Raw genomic sequence first — 21,358 nt, 5'->3', positions numbered from 1 at the left:
GAGCATGAAATCTGTGACTCGGAATAAATGTGAATATAATTTTTCCAATTTAACATTTTAAAACAGAATTCAAAAGTTGTTTTTCACTTCTGGTTTCTAATGAGCCGATTACCATAATATAGGCTACATAGACCCGGAGGTCTTTCCGCCATTGTCAGTACAAGTTTGTTGATACTTTCCCGTGTTTTTTCCCCCCCCCCCCCCCCTTTTTTTCCTCTCTTTCACCAAGTTTAATGTTGGACAATGAATGTTTCTTTTGTCTTTAGTGTCTTCAGTGTATCTTTTGTCTTAAACAAAAAACAGAATTTGCACAGAACCTTATATTTTTGTCTGTCTGATTAAATAATTTTTAAATGTTAAATCATCAGCAGTTACAATTAGTTACACAGTACTTGAGTAGCCTTCTTACTGAATACTTTTTTACTCTAACTTCAGTAATTTGTTGGCTGACTACTTTTTATTTTTACTAAAAATGTGTAGAAGTTGTGCTACTTTTACTTCAGTGCACTTTTTGGCTACTGTACGTACGTATGTATGAAATAATGAATGATATTTTTTCGTCTTAGATCTCCCAGGTGTTTTATTGACTTAAAACGATTTTCTGACAGCAGTCTTTTACAAAGCCCACCGGTCCGCTCTGTCCGCCACACCATTTGCGCGCTCGCGCCTTTCTCCACCGTCACGTGACCCAACCAGGAAGTTTCACACTGACAACAAAAACGCCGAGAGCTCCCCTGTCTGTACTTGTCTGCGGCTAGGAAACCTTTAAACTCAGTCTGTTCCTTTTAGTGTATAAGCATGTCTGACATATTGAAGAAAATAAGGAACGTCATTGGCGAGAAAAAGAAGACGGCTCTTAGTCAGGGCGACCTGCAGAAGTTTGGCTTACAAGGTATGGAGGCTTTTACCTTCATTTAAACGGGGACCCAGCGTTCCCTTTTAGTCCTTTGGCTTCTGTTAAAACGTGTTTATAGACGGGGTTTAACCCAGTCAGGTAGATGCTGAAGTCTGCGACCATGTGCATTTACCGAATACTAGTTGCAGTGAAGGATTACCCAGCATCGCTCAGCTGTAGGTGTCCTGTTCACAGGGATCCAGCTGAGAGCCTACCAGCTGGATGGGGTGCAGTGGCTGATTCAGCGCCTCGACGACCAGCAGGGATGCATTTTAGGAGATGAGATGGGTTTGGGCAAAACCTGCCAGGTGCGTATGAGATTAAGCAATTTAGCTTACACCCTGGTCATGTAAAGTCTAGCCAGCATCTCTAACCCGCTCCAATCTCTTCAATGCCCTGAGCTTTCAGTTATTATGCAAGTTGGACATCAAGCTGAGCTCTAGTGCAAATATTAGCATTTACATACATTGCAGTATTATGCACGTTTTATTCTAACTGAATAGCGTAAGGCTACATTGTCATCTTTTTACAATGCACTTTTTGTGACCTGGTCTTCCTTGCAGAGCATTGTTTTATTGGAAACAAACTAATTTTTATAGTCAAAAAGTAGAAAAGTTTTACTTGCACCAAAGTTGTGCAGTACATGCGCTACTGACACTACAATCTGGGCGCTAATTGACCTAAGAGACCCAGTTCTGTTGGAAAGTGTTTCCACCGGCCTAGAAATGCCTGGAGGAGGGAAACGCCTCCTGGGGGGTGGCTTTAGCCCCAGTCCCCCACGTTTTGTTTGCGCCACTGACGCTTTAAAGAAATCTGTCAGAAATGGTTAACAATAGAAAAAGAAATCATTATAAATAAATAAAAAAAAAAACATAAAGAAAAAAAAATTACAATTAATATTTGTATAATTGTAGATGCAAGATTGTCTTGGATATTTTTTTAAGGATAAAATAATCCACTGGGATAAATATCTGCATCACACATCAGCTTCAACTAATAATAAAATAAGGCACAGCTCCTCTTTGCACTCCAAAAAGGTTAAAAAACAAAACAACCTGACTTTTTTCTGAAGTTTGAAGACATTTCGCTTCCCATCCAGAAAGCTTTCTCTGCACTGCTCCTGTCTGCCTGTACATGCATTGTGTGTTTGAGAGAGAGAGAGAGAGAGAGAGAGAGAAGCGGAGAGGGGAGACGGGGGCTGTCCAATTTGCTCCAAAGTTTGCCTTATGAAGTTAAAACTTACAGCTCTATAAGATTTCTTGTTTTCTTCAGCCGTGGTTCTTGGTTTGTAAGTAGTAAAATTATATTTTGGTTTGAACCACTTTGTTCATGGTGGTCCTCCTTAATATCAATGTCGTGCTTCAGTTTTTCTGGACTTTCTTGGAGAAAAGCCTTCTAATTTCTCCTCACCAATCAGCCAATCACTGAAAAGCAGTGTGTTCTTGTCAAAACTCTCTACTTCAAGTTGTTTTCGGTTTTATGAGGAAATCTCTGTTAATTGAAAGAAGACAGTACTCCATGTTGCTGTTTTATTTCTCTTGAAAAGTTGCAGTTTGAATGTCTGTGAAAACCTCCAAAAGCAGCACAGAATGACAAGAAATGTGTCGTTTCAGAGCTGCAGGTGTCTGAAATGAGGTTCTGAATGCCCATGTTGGACTGAACCCACCATCCCAGTTCATTTTTCTTAAACATCTAGTTAATCCAGCACACCTCCTACAAGTAGAAGTACTTTGTTTCTTTAACTGGGAAACATTTTTTTATTTACATCATCATATCCTTACAGTTGTAGTACAGATGTTAGACGTAATTTCTTTATTTACAACCATATTAAAAGCTACAGTTGATCTTATTGCTTATATGCATGTTTTAAATGTAATTCCCCTGTATGTCTAAAAGTTCTCATACCAACTTCTTCACCAGACGATCTCTCTGCTGGTTTACATGTCAGGAGCTCTGGGGAAGAAAGGTCCATTCCTGGTGCTCAGCCCACTTTCTGTCATGGAGAACTGGAGAAAGGAGTTGGAAAGGTACAGCCAGATGTGTCTGTCAGTTCGCATGCCCCGTCTGCAAGTGGTTCCCATTAAGCGGGCTTGAGTTAATCCAGTTGTACCTCATTTACAGCTTCTCCCCGTCTCTGAATGTGCTGTGCTACAAAGGAGACAAAGAGAGACGGGCTGAGATTCAGGGGGGGAAAGACATGCAGGACTTCCACGTTCTGCTCACCACATACGAGGTCAGTTAGGTGAAAAACAAAATGACTGAACGTTTCATTTGGCTTGAAACCAACATGTGTGTGTTACTATATAATTCCCAGCTGTGCCTCAAAGATGCGTCATTCTTGAAAAGGTCAGTGGGTTCTCATTCACACCAGACAATTTCTTATTGGCTGTCGTTGGGCACCAGCATCCTGCAGATATGAACGCAAACATTACAGGACCGGTTAATCTGTAAAGGTTACAGTACTGATGAATTCATAACGTCTCACCGTGTGCCACCATTCAGCCAACTTCCTGTTTGCATGTTAACTCCTCAGGTGGAGGTGGAAGGTGCTTGTTGTAGACGAGGCTCACCGACTGAAGAACCAAAACTCTCTATTACACAAAACCTTGACGCAGGTGCTACAGTTTTCCTAAAAGGGGCTTTTCACTATATGTCTTCTCATATTTCTCATTATATACGTTCGCTAAACGTCAGCTCAGTTTTGTTTTTTTGTTTTTGCATAGTTCTCTGTTGGTTTCAGACTCCTGCTCACAGGGACTCCCATTCAGAACAATCTGCAGGAGCTCTACTCCCTGCTGAGCTTCATTCAGCCCAGCGTCTTTACACCAGAGGAGGCTGATAAATTTGTCAACTACTACTCCGATGTAAAAAGCCAACCTGCTCTGGGTATGATATAAAATTACCATTGAAACTACTTAAACAGTTCAAACTTATTCACATTTTGTCCTGCTGCAAGGGTTAGGAACACTTTCCCAAAACTGAAACCAAGTTTGATTTCTTATCTGGGCAGTATTCAGGTAGACATGTGAAAAGGTGCCTGAATATCCTCCTGTGTTTGTGTCTACCAGCCTCAGAGCTTCAAAGCATCTTGGAGCCCTTTCTGCTCCGTAGAGTTAAGTCAGAAGTGGCTTTGGATCTGCCCAAGAAGACAGAGCTGGTGGTGTACCACGGCATGTCAGCTTTGCAGAAGAAATACTACAAAGCCGTCCTCATGAGGGATTACGGTGAGTCACTGTGCTCTAAACCTTAGCACAAAGGTGATTTTAAAAGAACCAGCCTAACTATCTCCCTCTGAACTTTTCAGAGGCTTTTGTAAATGAGCAAGGCAGCAAGAACGGGCTGTTGAACATCTTGATGAATCTGAGAAAGTGTGTCGACCATCCCTACCTGTTCGACGGTGAGATGTCTGCAGTGAAATGCGTTTTCAGGGATTAGGCCGTGAAAGCTGAGTGATTTTGCTGCTCCTTCCTGTTTAGGAGTGGAGCCTGAGCCCTTTCAGATTGGGGAACATCTCGTAGAAGCCAGTGGAAAACTGTGCCTCCTAGACAGCATCCTGGCTTTTCTGCAGAAAGGGTGAGCGCTTCAACTATACTTATTGTTTGGCTCTATCTAGTGGGATTTTAGCCTCTGTCTGATAATGGCAGAAGTGCTTACAGCTGCTCTACTGCTGCTCTGGTTGGAAGGGTTTAGCTTGGATATTCCCCACTTAAAAAACAAGATATTGTATTTTTTTTCACATAGGCCCTTATTAAATATTTAAAGAAAAAAGTTCAAAAATGTGTTGCTCTGTCTTAGTAGGGTTGTTGCATGAAGACAACAGTCTACAGTAAATAGGAAGAACAGATAACATAAAAATATGACAAACACTCTACTAGGGATGGATGATATAGGAAAAAACTTAATAAAATAGAAATGATAATAAACAATATCAGTAATTATCAGCAAATTCAAAACGTATATTTAAGTGCAGCCCTGGCCATTTTATGCTGTTGCTGACCTGTTTTTAGATAAAGAACACACAAACTCAACCCTTTATTCAGCTAACTTTTACCAAAACTGCAAGTTTAAAAACAAAAAAAACAAAACAAAAAAAAACATGTGCTCTTGAACGGGGCGGAGCTTGGTGACGGAGCGTTCCTGGGTCTGTGTTTGTGATTGGCTGGTTGGATTTAGTGACTCTAGTATTAACCTGCATGATAGGCTAGAATGAAATTGGTAGGAAAACTGTTCTTCTATTGAAGTTTTTATTGACCCTTTTTTTTCTGTCCCACCACATAAATCGATATATATTGTTATTGAATTGTTGTCGGGCACTCTATCAAATGTTATTACAATATAAAATCACAAGAAGTGTGAAAAAAGACCTAAAAGGTTTTTACAAACCCTATAAATCAGGTTTTCTCCAGTGCGGTTATAAAAGTAGACGGACGGACAACAAACGTGTTAAAGCAAACCAGTTGCTGCTTGTGAAAACATAAAATATGAATAATTGTTTATTTGTAATTTGTAGACAGAGGTGATCAAAGCTCAAAGATAAACACAAAATAGAAGCTATGCACAAGATTAGACTAAAACATTTTAGGGACCATGTTGCACCAAATCCGCGCTGTCCCAGATCTGATCCCGTTCTGAAGGACTGCGGCGGCATTCCTACTGTCTGTCTGCATGCATGTATGTTTGATGTTTTTATCATTTTTGATGTTTTTATGTTTCACTGTTTGTTTGTAGATGTTGTCAATAGTATGTTGTGCTATTTTAAATGACTATCATTTTAATTTTTAGAGGTACTTTTTAAAAGCCCATCTAGGGACAAGTGCTGCGAACTAGCTGTTGCTATTGCACTATAACGCAAACATGGGACTGCTGTTTTCTTCAGTTTGTCTGTGTCGATGTGTGTCTGTCCCTACCAAATAAATGAAATGAAATGAAATGTTGGTGTGTGGTTATGTCTGCTTAGGTGGCTTTGCGGGTGTGAGGGGTCCTCCAGAATAGTTGTTGCCTGTGTGAGGCGGTGTAAGTGGATGCTGCTCAGGTCCACAAAAGAGGGGACAACAATCCTGTCAGCCATCCTCCTCGTACCTTGTTGGTCCTCCCTGTCTGCAGCTTTATGTCAGTATGACCTCTGTTGTGCAGAGCTAGAGGGTGATGCACAGCTCCTGGGGAAGCGAGTTTGTCTGAGGGTCCTCAACGAGGACAATCTCTGCTGGGCTCACTTGATAATGCAGGAGGTGTTTAGCTACACGGGCGACCATGGTGTTTTTTTATTTTCTCAGAAGTCAGTTGTGATTTTATTTCTTAATGTTAAGGAGGAGGTGGCTATTTTTTTCACCCAGTGGTTATGTTCTGGACCCGTCTCTATAAACATTTTCCTAATTTCTGTTTGGGGTCCTACCGTAGTTGTATCTTCTGCAAATCTAATGAAGATGCCAAAGTAGTATGGGAACAGTGGATAGCAGGCCGAACTTAGGACACAGCAATGGGAACGGCAGTACCAAGAGAGATGATGGAAGAGGCATGGGGGCCGATTGTGACGTGTTGGGAAAATTTATACTAGCACTGATATTTACTTAATTTGTAAAAACAAGGGCAAATTAAAGCTTGGGAGAAAAAGTCTTCAAATCTTGTCTCCATTTAGTCTTTCTCCTTTTGGATGCAGGGGTCATCGTGTCCTGTTGTTCTCCCAGATGAAGAGGATGCTGGATATTCTTCAGGACTACATGGAGTACAGAGGTGAGTGGGACTAAACACGACTAAGCGTCTGTTCATCACTTGCCTCTTTAAGCGTAAATGGCATCCCAGCGACCAGTCCAGGTTCCACCCCTGTTCTCGCTGCATGACCGTTTTCTGATTTTGAAATCTGTGCTCGATCCCCGCCATGAACTGAGTCTCTCTGTTCAGGTTATAGCTATGAACGTCTGGACGGCTCCATTCGAGGGGAAGAACGAAACCTGGCAGTGAAGAACTTCAGCAGCAAAGATATCTTTGTGTTTTTACTCAGCACTAAAGCAGGTGATTGGGGATTATTTTAGTTTCTATTTTAAAACACACAAAGAAAAATGTTCCATGTTCGAAGCTTTTGCCTTGGTACTGATTTAGTTTACAGACATCGTTCTCCTTTCACTTTCATTTTCTAGCACCCAGTTTGCATCTTTCTCTTCTGACCAGAGCATCTTCTTCCAGATGTTTGCTGTTTCCTCCACATGGTTTCTGACAGGCTGCAAAATAGACATATGACGGCTTTCTTTCACGATGCTGTTTGGTCACTAATGTTCTCTACCGACATCTGAAGCCTTCGCACAACAGCTGGAGTTATACTGGGATTAAATTACAAATAAGTGGGCTGATTACTAATTAGATGTCTACTAAAGACATTTAGTTTTACTAAATTGTCTCTAAGGGTGTCAGTGAAGGTGACAAAGTACTAATTATAGCTGCATAATATCAGGAAAGTCTTTAATTGACATATTGACTGATATTGCAATTTGATATAGCATGCAGCTGCAGAACATTTGCAGGCCACACTGTTTTTATATTTTTAAAACATGTTTGGAATCCCTGTATGATTTTGCTCTAACTTTGAAATTATGCACTACTTCTTGTTGGTCTATCTCACAAAAGTGAAGAAAAGTATATTGAGGTAGTATGTGGTTGCAACATTATAGAACGTAAAAGTTCAAGAGGCCTTTCGGAAGGCACCATATCTGTATCTGTAGAGCTCATAGAAAAAGCAGAGACAGGAAAAGGGACGAATCGGATGGAGATAACATCTCTAGCAGAATGTGACTCTGGTGTTAACAAGGCCAGCAGTTTTCTTTAAGCAGGGAGAAACAAGGGCGACTTCCTGTAACAGCTTTCGCTTTCTTTAGGCCTTATAAATGTCCCAGCTGTCCGCTGCAGTCAAGTTAAACTCGATCTCAGTAATTCCTCAGTGTCAAGAAAGAGCCCACCTCGTCATTCAGCAGCCTGTTGAAGCACCTTTTAACAGAAATGGCTTCCTTTCTGCGTGCTTTCATCCTGGAGCACAGAAAATACATACGGTGGACTCTGTCAGTAAATAGACACAGAAGTGTCGGCTCTGTGAATAGTCTCTGTTTTGCCATCACAACAGTTTTTCCTTTTAGGTGGAGTTGGCCTAAACCTTACAGCTGCTGACACGGCTATTTTTGTGGATACTGACTTCAACCCCCAAAACGACCTGCAGGCTGCCGCACGCTGCCATCGGATTGGCCAGAACAGGTGAAGCATAGTGAACATATCTCCCCCCCCTCCCATCTGATTACCGCCATAAACACATTCTACTCTACATGAGAAGCACGCTCCCCTTTCTTTACGAGCAGCTTTTCAAGAATTTGCTTTTGCATTTGTGGGAAATTAAACCTGTTTATGCCATTAGGGTTATCTGTAGCTGCCAGGAGTGTTATCTGTCATTGGGTGTGAAACAGCTCTTCCTGTTTGCACTACAGCATTGTGCTGTAACGCTATTGCACCCATGCAAACTACCAGAAACATCCAGGCTCCCTGTTGAAGGAAATTGAGTATAAAATTAACTCTTCAGACCAGTCTGTATTTATCATAAACCAATTATTTTAAATATAGCTTTGACTAATTTAAGACATAGTTGGCACTATTCTGTAGTAAATATTGTGTATGACTTGTGTTGCATCTGAATTGATTATAGTTCTCTGTTGTTTAATAACATTTTAAAACTATTTTAGTATTTAAGATTTTGCTGTTTATAAATTGAAAAGTGTCTTTTGTTTTATCTGAGTGCCTGTTTCTGTTAACGTCCCTGCTGAATTTAGCAAACTCCACATGATTTAGTTGGTGATAGTTTGAGAGAAAACCATCCTTCTCACTGTGCTTAGTGACAATATGGGTTGTGGTCCAGGCTTGCGGCCGAAATAGGTAGGTTTGTGTGTCACAGCGTGTGTATACCCCATGGCAACAGAAAGTCATAAATTACACATGAAAAATTCCTTGAGACAGATGAACTTGATAGTGATCATGCTCAGGTACGAGGACTGGACTGAGATTGAGTAACAAAGCAGCTTATATGGCAAGAAGTGCCCAGCAGAAAGCCCAGAGAAGTGTTGCCAAAAACCACTTCAAAAGGTTAAACCTTCAGTATTGTTACTACAACTAAAACTCCCTCTTCCATTATGAGTTGATGTCAAAGCCATTGATGGGTAGGCTTTAAATTTTTAGGTTTAGAAAAAATATAAAACCTTTGAGACCGACAGGGTTCCTACTCGGTCTTGAAAGGTATAAATTTTGCTTTGATCATTTTAACAGGCCTGGATATTTACAGAAAAAGGAAAACTGATTATAGAACAATGTTAGATTTTCCAAAACTTTTAGTCTTTCTGTCTATCCTTCAGTTTGGATTTGCCACATCGCACTTTGAATTCAACATTCTTATCGCTTGTATTTTCGTTTATCATTTACTAACTGAACTAACAAATTAAAAAAAGAAAAGAAAAAATGGCCGCCCCTCCAGATTATATCTTTTATGAATACGGGATCAAAAGAGGAGATCAGAATCGGAGTTTTCAATGAGATACATCTTTTATTCATGCAGTTTTATGTGATGTTGCTATTGTCTTAGTGCAAAATTTTAACTGTCTATCTTTGCCCCTATCCCCCTGTTTAAATAGCAGCATCCCCCCCCCCCCCCCCCCCCCCAGCTATCCACCTGTTTAAAAACCTCTGCCAGGTCCCGTAGGCTTTGATGATTTCATGTCTCTGATTTGGGTCTTATGTGAAGAATGCACTGCTGTTATCAAGACAAACAGAAGGCTCTCTGTAATTTGACATTTGTCATATATTTAGTTTTTTTTGGGGTTATTTTTCTGTATTTCCATCATTCGTTCTATTATTAGATCTTACACCTACATCACTCTGAGACAGGGAAGCTCTTAAAGACATTTGCCTTTCAGCACTATATCTGGATCTAGAGATGTTGCAAGCGGACCTGGCCATCATGATTAAATATTAAAGCAGCCCCCTCTAGTTTAGTGGGTTTTCCTCTCTCTGATGCCCTTTAAAGTTCCTTTAACCTTTGGAAAACTGTGACATTTTCCAGGCCTGTGAAAGTAATCCGCCTGCTTGCGAGAGACACTGTGGAGGAGATCATGTACTCCCGAGCTGTATCCAAGCTGCAGCTCACCAACGCCGTTATTGAAGAAGGACGCTTCTCTTTGCTGGACCAGGCTCAGTCAGCTGCGGCGGGTCTGCAGGTCAGTGGTCTTCACTCAGAGACACAGCGTCACTAGTCACTCAATCCCCCAGCACATATTTCAGCTCTTTCCGATTTCCCCCCAACAGCTGAGTGAGATCTTGAAGTTTGGAATAGATAAGCTTTTATCATCGGATGAGAGCTCAATACAGGAAGTAAAACTGGAGAAGATCCTTGGCCAGTCACGCGATGGCCAGTGGGTGGATGATGATGAACTATCATCGTTAGAAGAAGAGGAAGAAGAGGTGGAGGATGAGGATGAGCACAGTATGCTTTTTTAAATCACCCATTTATTATGCATGACTTCACTCTTTTTATGTGGTTGGGATTTTCATTTATCTCAAATACATCTCCAAATGTTAATGAACAAGTAAAAGTAGTTTTATTAGTTTCATTTTTCATTCCGAATTAGTCTATTTTTGTCTGCAGTTTATGTTTTATGATTGATCCCACCGTCACATTGTCTCATCCTTCAGATCACATGTACTTCTTTGAGGGGAAGGACTACAGTAAGGACCCGAGCTCAGAAGACCAGAAGAGCTTTGATCGGATGTTGGAAGAGCAGATGGCCGAGTTTCAGAAAGCAGCAGGAGAGGGACGAGCTCTGCGCCGCAAAGCTGGAGTGAGATTCTGTCTCTTTGAATTCCAGCTGAGAGAAATGTTTCACAAATGGTTTGGTAAAGTCTGGAGTTTGAGTAAAGTATTTTCCAGGTCTGGATATGTTTAAAAAATATATTTGTAATATCATACGATTTTCTTTACCGTGGTTTCTTAAAAGTTATGTTCTTACCTTTGTGTATTTCTGACCTTCTCCATATTTAAAAAAGAACCACTGAAGAAAATTTGGCTGAAATTAATTGGGCTTTTTAGTACTTATACGTTAGAACTGGTCTTAGGAGTGTCACTCTGAATCTTTGGAAAAATATGTAATTTTCTATTGAAAAACATGTGGAAACACCATACATGGTAAAAATGTATCATCATGATAATCAGCTATCTTAATAAACATAAAACATTAGGATGTAAAGTTTTATGGCTTGAAAAGCTGAGAATCAGATAAACGTTTTCCTCCAAGCATTATTTCCTTTAAGCCATTATAACCGAGGTACACGCTACAAAAAGGGTACTCAAAGTAAGTCAAATTTTCTTGAAATTAATATATTTTTCCTTCGTTTGAGCAGTTAAATAAGACTATTTACCAATGGAATGAGTATTTTTACCCCTAAAATAAGATAATTAAATTAAATATCCTGCACCTGAAATAAGATGATGGAGATGAATTGTTCTTATTTTAAGTGCAAAGATCTTACTTCATTGGCAAATAGATCTATTTAGCTACAGATATACAAATTTTACTTACGTTGAGTTTCCTTTTTGCAGTGCATACCTCAAAATTAGGTCAAGTGTTGCACTCTTAGTGCGCAAAGAAAGAAAGAAAGTCTCATTGGTCCTGCTTTTGGGTCTAGGCTGTCTGTGTCATACTTGGACTAATATGACTGAAAAAAACAAACCCCTGTGCTCTTTAAATGAAGCGAGACATCTCCTCAAAGCTGATTGGTGCCTAACAGGCTGAGTTCACCTGTTAATGAACTGTGAAACCTGTAGGTTTGCTCTACTTTTCCTGCAACATTAGCATTAAACTATGCTAGTTTCCTTTATTGAAAATCTGATGACGTTTTTGTTCCAGTTAACTCGAATTAGTTGCAAAGGAAATGAGGTGTTAGAGCTGGTGAATTGACCAAAGCTGACTGGGGAAAAAAGATCAAAAGAGAATTTGATCCCATGACGCACATTCTGTTTCTCCATCTTTTAAAATCCTTCATCTCAAAAAAGAAAAGGAAAGGAATTTGCTTTTCTTGTGACTGGTGGTCTTGGAGATTTTAGGGACACACAATCCTAGGTTAAGCAGTTTGCTTGTGGTGTCAGTGTAAGATTTACTGCAGTGGAAGGGAAAAGATACCAGCTTTTATTTTTTATCTGTTAAAAAAGTGACCCTTCAGACTTTTTCCTTTGATTTAAAGTCCACTGCAATAAATTGCCCATGTAGTCACCTTAATAATAAATTATTCACCCATGTACAGTTATATTTTAAAAAAATTCTGAGTATTGCGTAATAGTGAAAAACATTTTGCTAGTCATCTCAGAAAGTGAAACTCATATATAGAATCTTGACACACAAAGTGATATATTCCAAGACTTTATTTTTTGTAATGCTGATGATTATGACTCAGAAAATTAGAAAACTGTGAAAAAGTTAATTATTGGAGACTCTTGGCGTCACACCCTAATTTGCTAATTAACTCAAAACATCTGAGCCTTTAAACGGTCTCTCACTCTGGGTCAGAGGGCAACAATCATGGGGAAGACTGCTGACTGGACAGATGTCCAGAATACGGTCATCAACACTCTTCCACAAAAGATTGTTGCTGAAGAAGCTGGTTGTTAAGAGTTGTGTATCTAAGCAGAAAACTGAGTGGAAGGAAGAAGTGTGGTAGGAAAAGGTGCACCACAACAGGGAGAACTGCAGCCCTGAGAGGATTGTCAAGTGAAACTTATTCAGGAATATGGGGGAGCTTCACAAGGACAAGTTGGTAAAATTAAAAATAAATACAAAAATGCAAATGGATTTCTTTCCCAACTAGTTCATAAGCAAAGAGAAAGGATGAGTGAATAGACAGTGGCCTTGTCTAAACCTCTGTTTGTGTTTCCAGTTTTCACTTTCAGCCGCGTTAGCAATTCCAGCAAGGAAGAGGAGACCTCTCACTGAGGCAGAGCTGGAGCTCAGGCGACAGAAGAGGCAGGAGGCTGCAGCGAAGAGAGCCAAGCTGATGGAAGACAAAAAGAAGCAGGAACAAGAAGAAAAACACAGGAAAAAGTGAAGATATAGAGACTGTTTAATCATGGGCTCTGATATCCCTATTTTAAAAAAATTATATTTATGGATTGTTTTGTTTCTGGTTACTCATACAGAATGGCCTGGTGGGAGTCCTGTGGCTACAGGTCACTTTGCCTGCAGCCTGTGGACAGTGAAGAAGAGGAGGAGGAGGAAGAGGATAACAGCAGTGAATGCTCCTCTGACTCAACCACCACAGACATCCACTATGTTCTGGGCGATGTTACCCAGCCCCACGCTGCGAGGGGAGAGGCTATTATTGTCCACTGTGTTGGTAAGTGCTCAATGAAACCATGACAGCAGGATGTGCCTGTGATAGAATTAATAAACCAAATACTGAACGTTTTGAGCACGTTGAGCTATATTTTGCTCTTATCAGAGTGTCAATTTCTGTGTAGATGACTCAGGCCGGTGGGGCAGAGGAGGTCTTTTCACAGCCCTGGAGATGAGATCAAGTGAACCGCGGAAGCAGTACGAGTTGGCGGGGAAGATGAAAGGTAGGAAAGGTTAACCACCATGAAAACTAAAATAAGCAATATTTTAACTAGACATCTTTATTTGTGTTGTCTGGTTGAGATTGGCGTTCTTTGCAAATCTTTCAGATTTGGAGCTTGGAAACGTTATCCTTTTCCCCATCGACGACAAGCTCTCCAGACTGGACGGCCGAGACCAGGTAGGTTCTGTTCACAGAAAAAATCTACGCCGCACAGTAAAAGCCAGAGCGGTCCTGCCTGGAAATGCACGCTCGGTTTGTGCACTATGTGCAAAAACCTTTGCAGTATTAGATATCATCAAGATGATACACCTTGGCTGGGTTCTTGTGTGGTTACAGACTTGCTTGTCTTGCTTGAGTTGATCAGATAATAAGTTAACCTTCGTCAATCTCCTTCCCGTCACATCAGTTAGCCCTGATAGTGGCACAGCAAAGAGACAAAGCCAACAACCTGTCTGGGATCCTCCTCACTGCTTTGGATGAAGGACTGAAGAAGATTTACTCTGCAGCCAAGAAAAACAGCGGTATGGAGGACAACTGAATAAATAAGCCGGGCAACTAACACTAAAGATTACTCTCACTTTTGTCAAAGCTCTTGGCATACTGTTTCACATCTTGCCTTGTTTGTTGGATCGTTGAAAACCCCAATGTTACATTGGTCTAAAGGTAAGGAAATTAAGCCAATTTCGTGAATCATCAAGTGATATGTCTCCGCAGGACTTCTGACATTTTGATTAGTGCATGTGTATAGAGAGAGATTAAGGGTCTTCAACGGTGTTCATCTGCTTCCAGACTGTCAATGTTACTGTTACTTTGTTTTTTTTTATATAGCTTAAGATCAACTGAAGGCCTTGGAATAGCATTTTAGTGGCCTGTGAAAAGCCCCTGGAGGTCATATAATACCCTATTTTCTGATTAGTTTGGCTGATACTACGGTTACTGTTTCAAACATTTGGGCATGCTGAAGTAAATCCTCATCCGTGCAGACGTCATAGCGCAGTGTTAGGTTACCTGATGTTAATACTGGATTAGTGATGTGGCTCTTCAGTGGCAGTTGCATTGATTCTGTGCCAGAATCTGAGTTTCAGAAGCTTTACACATGCTCAAAAGTAAATTGCTGATGTGTGTGTGTGTTCACACACATTTACGTTTCTGTGATTTCAAAGTTTGTAAAAAGTTTTACCGTCTGAAAACTATGCTAACTGAATTTTTATGTACGGATTATAGTCTAGATTTACACACTGCTTTTCTTTTTTTAAATCTCTGCTTCATTTTAAACCCCCACAATCCTGGCTGCGATGCATCACTGTCACATGACCGAACAAGACCACATGACCAACCGCCTCCCCTCCCTTCTCTTGAAACAAAGGGAAACTCGATGGAGATAAACATCGGTTGTTAATATCGGCTAGGGCTGTTGTAAACGAATATTTTAGTAATCGAGTAATCTATCGATTATTCTTACGATTAATCGAGTAATCAGATAAAAAAAATTATAAACTATTGGCAAATCTGCAATAACACCAGTTAGTCCAGATCAGTCCAATATCTCCTTTTTGAGCATCCCTAACAGTTAAATGTTTGTAGTTTAGAAAGTTTACTTGTAACAGTAGTTTGCTTTAACCTGAAGAAAAGTTATACTAAGATATTAAATTATATTCAAATAATAAAGTGGCAGGCTCACAAATATGCTTATAAAAATGTCTATACTCCAGCTTTTAGTTTATGTATTTATCTTCAGTGAGTAATACACATACACGTAAAAGAACTAAGTAAACAACTCATTTAACTCTTTAACATTTTATTGATAATAACAACGCAATAACATTAAACCTCCAGTAAAGTTTCAAATCAGTAGTACAGCAAATCTCTTGCTTTTTTGTTCTAAAGTTCAAACAGAAAAGATAAATAAAGAAAATACTTGATTTAAAAATAAAACAAGTTTAGACAAAATAGTAAATACTGCATTTTATACAATATATTTTAAGTCTAAGGTGCAACAAATTCCTTGCTTTTTTCAGTGCTAACACAAAAGAGTAAAAAAATATTCATTAGCTTTAAATAGAAAAGTTAAGGCAAACCAGAGAATACTGCCTTTTATACATTCAAATTATAAGTTTCAAATCTGAGGTAGAACAGATTTCCTGCTTTCTTAACTGCAAAAACAGAGGAGAAATAAAAAAAGAATTAATAGAAAAGATTACTAAGGCAAAATAGTAAACACTGGCTTTACAAAAACAACTTGAACCTCAACAAAATCAACTTGGATGTTCTTAAAGATGGAATAAAAAAATATCTTAAATCCAACATATACTGAATGTTATTCAATATGCATTTCTTAAATGCTCCAACACACAGGTGTGCATGTGTTTAACTGTTAAAGAAGCCTTAAAGAAGACTATGGTTGCTGTGAAGGAAAGTGAGCATGTCGACATGTTGTGAACTGAGGCTTGCCCTGCGCTTCGATGCGATGTTCCCTGCTGCGGAAAAAAGCCGTTCTGATGGTGTTGATGTTGCTGGTATACACAGAAAGAACTTTGCAAGTTTTGACAGTGTTGGGTACCGTGCTGCATTTGATTTCCACCATAGAAGTGGGTTCTCCCTCTTGGACAGTGTATGCTCTCCAAAGTACATCAAGACTTCCTTTTGAACATCTTGGTTCAAATGCTGTTCCTCATCCTCCTCATCACTTGTGCTGGATTCTGAAGAACCCAGTAGATTGCTGAAAAATGTGTTGGTGTTCTGCTGATGCTCTACAGGCTTGTCTTGGGCATCAGTGGAGACCTCATTTTCACCTGAATTTTTCTGTCTCATTTTCTTTTTGACATCAAGGACCAATGTTTGAACCATGCTTTGGATCTTAAAGGCTTCATCTGGGGGCAAGAACTTAAGTTTCTTAAATCTGGGATCTAAAGCAGCAGTAAGTACAACAGTATTTGAGGATTGAGGCTGACACATAAATAGTCCTTCCCATCTTGTTGTGATCTGTGCCATCACTTCAGCTTGGTATGACTGAGCTGGTGCAGTCTCAAAAACTTGGGTCTGTATGGACTTCTTGAGGCTTTGCACAAGTTGTGGAAGTGCAGAAAGAGTAACGTAGTCTTGCCCACTCAGAAACACCGTTGCTTCTTCAAATGGCTGAAGAGCCTTGCTTATCTCCTCTATAATATTCCACTGCTCTGGCTTAAGATCAAGGTAGTGTTTTCCTCGTGGTGTCAATGCTGGGTCAGATAGTGCAGCAGTTATCGGCCATCTTTGCTCCAGCAGCCTACACAGCATGTGGAAAGTACTGTTCCAACGAGTGCTTACATCTTGTATGAGCATGTGTGATGCTGTGCCCATTTGCTGTTGCTTATCCTTCAGCTTTGTGCAAGCCAGTTCACTTTTTTTAAAATGTTCAACAAGACATCTTGCAGCTGCCACACACTTTGAGATGCTCTGGTTGCTCTTCAGAGCATTCTGTACCACCAAGTTCAGGGTGTGCCCTGCACATCGCACAGATGCCCACTTATGCTTTTCTGCCAAAATCTTCACTGCTGCTACAATATTGGCACCATTGTCGTGGACGACAGCTCTGACTTTCTCAGGTGGAACATCAAACTTTGCAATAACCTCCTCAAGCCACTCTGCAATGTTTGCTGCTGTGTGTCTTTCTTCAAGTGGCATTGTTGTCAGGGTGTGGGACTTCATTTTCCAGTCCTCTCCAAGAAAGTGGCATGTCACTCCAAGATATGCCTCTGTGGCAACACTTGTCCAAATGTCTGCTGTGAGAGCAATGCTGTCTGTCTCTTTTAGGATGTTTTTCAATTTGTCTTTGATTTCTTCATACTTTTTCTCCATCATTTTTACAAAGTAGGTTCTGGAAGGAGGGGTATAATTTGGATTGAAGGTGGAGATCATCTTCTGGAATCCTTCATCTTCCACCACGGACAGCGGTCGCATGTCTGTGATGATCATATTTAAAATGCTGTTTGTGAACTCAGCTGCTTGAACAACCGAACATCCTGGAACCCTTTGAACAAAGCTGTCCAACGTATGACTCTTCGGTTCACTGAAAAGAAGCACAATGTAATGATTATTTGTTTATTCCTTGTTATGAATTAAATATATTTCAAGTGCACTAATTTGGATATTATAACATTTAATATTATTAAGTTGGAATCTGCACTGACAGCTCATCTGCCATGATAGCAGCTTTAGTTTCAGTTTTATTTTATTTATGGATTTAAGGCTTTCATTTATGTGTGAGTTTTGAGGATGCTTTAATTAAAAGCATTATTTTTAACCATCACAGAAAAATCTAAATGCAGTGAAATGGTTTTTTATGTATTGGAAAACAGAATGTAATCTATATGTTAGGAAAAAAATAAACTCTTACTCAAAATGTAAAGGTTTGAGTTTGTACAGAGTTCTGCAGCCTTAACTAGTCATGATAAAATGCAAAAATGTTGCTATTTTTATTAAAACGATGCTATTATTTATTCTTGATTGCTTAGGTATAAACAAATATAGAATTACTACAAAAAATATTAATCAAAATTTCTAATTCATACATAACAGTAGCGAGAAGAAAAGATTGTAACTTTTCAGGTTGGAAAGACACCATTAAATAAATGCTTTTCAGCTTATGCCTGTAATCTGTTGCTGCGTATTTTTATTAACAAACTTACATTAAGTCCTGCATAATTTCTCTCAGTTCCACCCTCACATACAATTTACACTACACCCGGTTAAGTAACCGCTATGTTTAAGCGGTAGATGTAACGTTAGCAAAATAATGTGCCTCAATTTACATCTATAACATGGCAGATTATCACACAACGTAGTTAGCAAAGAGAACATAAACGTTACCTGTTGGCAGCCGTGTACGAGTTGGATGCATGTAGCGGGTGTTTTCTCTTCAGATGCTGCAACATTGATGTCGTGCTGTTGTGGTACGCCAATTCTGCTTTGCAGTGGATGCATTGCGCTGTGTTGTCCTTTCTGTTTAGTCTAAAATGTTCCCAAACTTTTGACATTTTTTGTCGCTTTCGGGGTTCTCCTTCTGAGCATTCTCCGGTTCCCTCCATAGCTACAAACTTAGCACAGGCGCTAACGGAAGTGGTAGCGTTGTGCAACACAAAAACCCTCCGGCTAGACCAGTGTGCTGCGTATTTAACAGCATTGCTTATTACAATACAATAAATTTAGCGAAGCTTCGAGGCAGATAAATTTCCTCGAGGATTTTTTGTAATCGAGTTACTCGAGTTACTCGATGAATCGTTTCAGCCCTAATATCGGCCCAGTTTTACTTATGGGGCCGATATGTTAAAAAATTACTAACATGGCGAACGCTGATATATCGTGCATCCCTACTCAAAAGCACTGAAGCACCCTTGCTTAGCTGGTGATCAGACTGAGTGAGCTAACTCATAAAATGAGTCAGACGATGCCAGGAGTCTATTTCTGTTGCACCAGGTCTTCCTACGCCACTGAAACAAAAGGCAGATACGGTAGGTAAAAGTGTGACATGGTTTTAGAACGAGCTCGTGAAGCGTATCATAAAGCTACTCACCGTCCCTTTGCGCGTTTGTGCCGTCTTGTGTTTGAACACTTGTTGATTAGTGTGTGGCTCAGACTTGAGCTCAGCGTCTTCTACCTTTTTGTATCTTTAGCCAGCGTCCATCTTCCCCGCATCGGTCACTCCACCAAGGGTTTCAACTGGTACGGCACGGAGAGGCTCATCAGAAAACACCTTGCTTCCCGGGGCATCTCCACTTTCATGTATCCTTTGGCTTTCCCAAAGCTTCAGCCTATACAGAGCTGGGATAGTTGCTGCAAAGATGTTCACTTAACCTGAACGGCAGATATTATCACAGCAGAGCTGTCAAGAAAACGGCTTCGCCTCAGACTCCTGAAACATCAACCCCTTCCCCTCAAGCAGCTTTACTGCACTCAGACGGGCCACCTGATGACACAGAAAGCGAGGGCCCGGGTCCCTCGACTCCACGCCAAAGCTTCAGCCCTGCAGCGCTGCCCGGCTTCATGAAGGGAGTCCGAGTATTTTTCTACAACATTCCTGCATCAGAACGCAAGAGGATGGCCCGCTACCTCATCACATATCCTTTCACACTTCTTTTTTCCCCCCCGCATCTGGGTGTAAAGCTTCCTCCTGAGGCACCTGCAAGACTCTTTCTTTGTAAATGTGTGTAGTTTTATCAAGGTGAGAGTGAGAAAACCTTAGCTGAGTCTACGTATGATGGCGACGAGGAGGACCTCATGAGTGAAGAGGTCACCCACATTGTGGCAGAGCTGGACAACAACATCCAAATACAGGTTTGTGTCGATCCAATCTTTTCTCTCAGCAATCTAACATGTACCATACAGTGCCATGGAAAAGTATTCATACCCCTTAAACCTCTTCATATTGTGCCACACGACAGTCCCCAACTTAAATGTGTTTTTGTTGAGAGTTGAGATGACAAGTGTTACTATCAGGATCTTGAACAGCCGCCCTGACAACTTTTAATCTCAGTATTAATTCACTGGGCTCTATACAAAAGAATCTCAGATGTGTCAGATATTTATTTGTATAAATATTTTAACTTTTCTCTTCAACTTCACGATTTTTCCATTACTTTGTGCTGATCTAGCACATAAAATCACATTTAAATACCTTGAGGTTTGGGGATGTAAGGAAGAAATTCATGGGGTTTGAATACTTTTGCAAGCCACCGTATCTTGTTAGTCAGGGTTCTGGAGCAGGTTTTAGCCGCTTTAACACTTTGCTTCAACTTTACTGTGACGTGTGAACCAGGAGCTTCAGGATCTGGTTGGCCAGTACCAGCAGGCTGTTCCTGTGAAGAAGACCTGGCTGGAGTCCTGCTTCTCCAAGCAACAAAAAGTCAACACTGCACACTTCCAACATCAGCTCTGAGAACGCAGTTTTAGGATTTGATTTTTTTTTTAAACGCATTTTTATTTGACAAGCTTTTAGAAATGCTTGTTGACGTACACTAAATGCCAACGGATTTAAAATGGCTGTGATTTATTTATATGCGGAGCTAATAAATAAACTGTATCCTTACTAAATGAACTGATTTCCAAGAGAAGACGTGGTGTTTTTTTTTTCAGCAGTGTCAACCTGAAAATTCAATATGCTTCACATTTAAAATACATGCTGTAATAAACTGTTTATTTGCACTTCAATGTTTGTTTGTCATAAATTCTTCCTTAGCAAAAATGCAACCTTTATTTGTGAAAATGCTCGTTTAGTGCTTTAGGGTATGACAACATGGGGTGACGGTGGCGCAAGAGTTGGGGAGGTCGTCCTGTAACTGATGGGTTGCCGGTTCGATCCCTGCTGTGATCGTCTCAGTCAATGTGTCCTGCTGGACTCTAGAGCAGTGGAGACTGAGGAATCCTGCTCCTTGGGATGAAGCTGGGTCTACCAGTCTTACCAGCATTGAGACTAGTGTATGATGGTGTGGGCTTAGGGTGTGTGGTGTGTGGATCACAGCGCATTCATATTAGAATGGCCTAGTCAAAGTCCAGATCTAAATCTAGTGAAAAATCTGTGGGAAAACTGACGTTCACAGGCACTCATCTTCAGTCGTTTAGGTCATCTGGTTTAGTTGAGAGCCTAAAGAAATTACAAACTGATTAGAAATAACTCGCTTTAGCCAGACTCTGAGAGGACTGTCCTATCATCACCGAGGAGAGCACGGTTCTTCTGATCAGGCAACAGATTGGACATTCGAACTTGGACGGCAGGCTAAAATTTAACAGACTCAATTCCTTTCAGCAAATGACTCAAAGCGAGCTCTTCATAGCTAGCTTCACTACTATAAATATTTCCAAAGT

The 21,358-nt window shown here is 40.3% G+C and overlaps 2 protein-coding genes across 3 annotated transcripts; one reads left to right on the top strand and one right to left on the bottom strand.

Moving 5' to 3' along the window:
• Positions 1–683: 683 nt before the first annotated feature.
• On the top strand, positions 684–20,701 carry chd1l (chromodomain helicase DNA binding protein 1-like). Of its 2 annotated transcripts, XM_012861253.3 has the most exons (25): positions 684–892; positions 1,091–1,203; positions 2,816–2,922; positions 3,017–3,128; positions 3,210–3,241; positions 3,429–3,510; positions 3,619–3,781; positions 3,964–4,119; positions 4,200–4,292; positions 4,372–4,468; positions 6,552–6,625; positions 6,794–6,904; positions 8,017–8,131; positions 9,978–10,131; positions 10,220–10,397; positions 10,607–10,752; positions 12,842–13,005; positions 13,101–13,297; positions 13,422–13,520; positions 13,626–13,696; positions 13,926–14,040; positions 19,171–19,279; positions 19,363–19,614; positions 19,750–19,831; positions 20,313–20,701. In XM_012861253.3, the coding sequence occupies exons 1-25, from the start codon at positions 799–801 to the stop codon at positions 20,430–20,432; spliced, it is 3,036 nt and encodes a 1,011-aa protein (XP_012716707.2). In that variant the 5' UTR covers positions 684–798; the 3' UTR covers positions 20,433–20,701. The 2 variants fall into 2 exon arrangements, with proteins under 2 accessions (XP_012716707.2, XP_035997419.1); XM_036141526.1 differs by lacking the exon at positions 684–892 and having other exon boundaries at positions 1,133–1,203; positions 2,844–2,922.
• On the bottom strand, positions 15,301–18,794 carry LOC118564199 (zinc finger BED domain-containing protein 1-like). Its single transcript, XM_036141527.1, has 2 exons — positions 18,368–18,794; positions 15,301–17,567 (listed from the first exon to the last, which is right to left on the bottom strand). The coding sequence occupies exons 1-2, from the start codon at positions 18,583–18,585 to the stop codon at positions 15,905–15,907; spliced, it is 1,881 nt and encodes a 626-aa protein (XP_035997420.1). The 5' UTR covers positions 18,586–18,794; the 3' UTR covers positions 15,301–15,904.
• Positions 20,702–21,358: the final 657 nt, after the last annotated feature.

The sequence above is a fragment of the Fundulus heteroclitus genome, chromosome 9 (genome assembly GCF_011125445.2).
Source record: "Fundulus heteroclitus isolate FHET01 chromosome 9, MU-UCD_Fhet_4.1, whole genome shotgun sequence".
Classification (NCBI taxonomy): domain Eukaryota; kingdom Metazoa; phylum Chordata; class Actinopteri; order Cyprinodontiformes; family Fundulidae; genus Fundulus; species Fundulus heteroclitus.
Note: the sequence above shows the minus strand (reverse complement) of the source record. Positions and strands in the feature narration are given on the sequence as shown.

Excerpts from the sequence above, each read along its gene's own strand:
- chd1l (XM_012861253.3), top strand. The coding sequence starts at position 799 with ATGTCTGACATATTGAAGAAAATAAGGAACGTCATTGGCGAGAAAAAG. Across the intron at positions 3,242-3,428 it reads GATGCGTCATTCTTGAAAAG|GTGGAGGTGGAAGGTGCTTG; the intron begins GTCAGTGGGTTC and ends TTAACTCCTCAG. Across the intron at positions 13,521-13,625 it reads GTTGGCGGGGAAGATGAAAG|ATTTGGAGCTTGGAAACGTT; the intron begins GTAGGAAAGGTT and ends CAAATCTTTCAG.
- LOC118564199 (XM_036141527.1), bottom strand. The coding sequence starts at position 18,585 with ATGGAGGGAACCGGAGAATGCTCAGAAGGAGAACCCCGAAAGCGACAA. Across the intron at positions 17,568-18,367 it reads TCGTACACGGCTGCCAACAG|TGAACCGAAGAGTCATACGT; the intron begins GTAACGTTTATG and ends GCTTCTTTTCAG.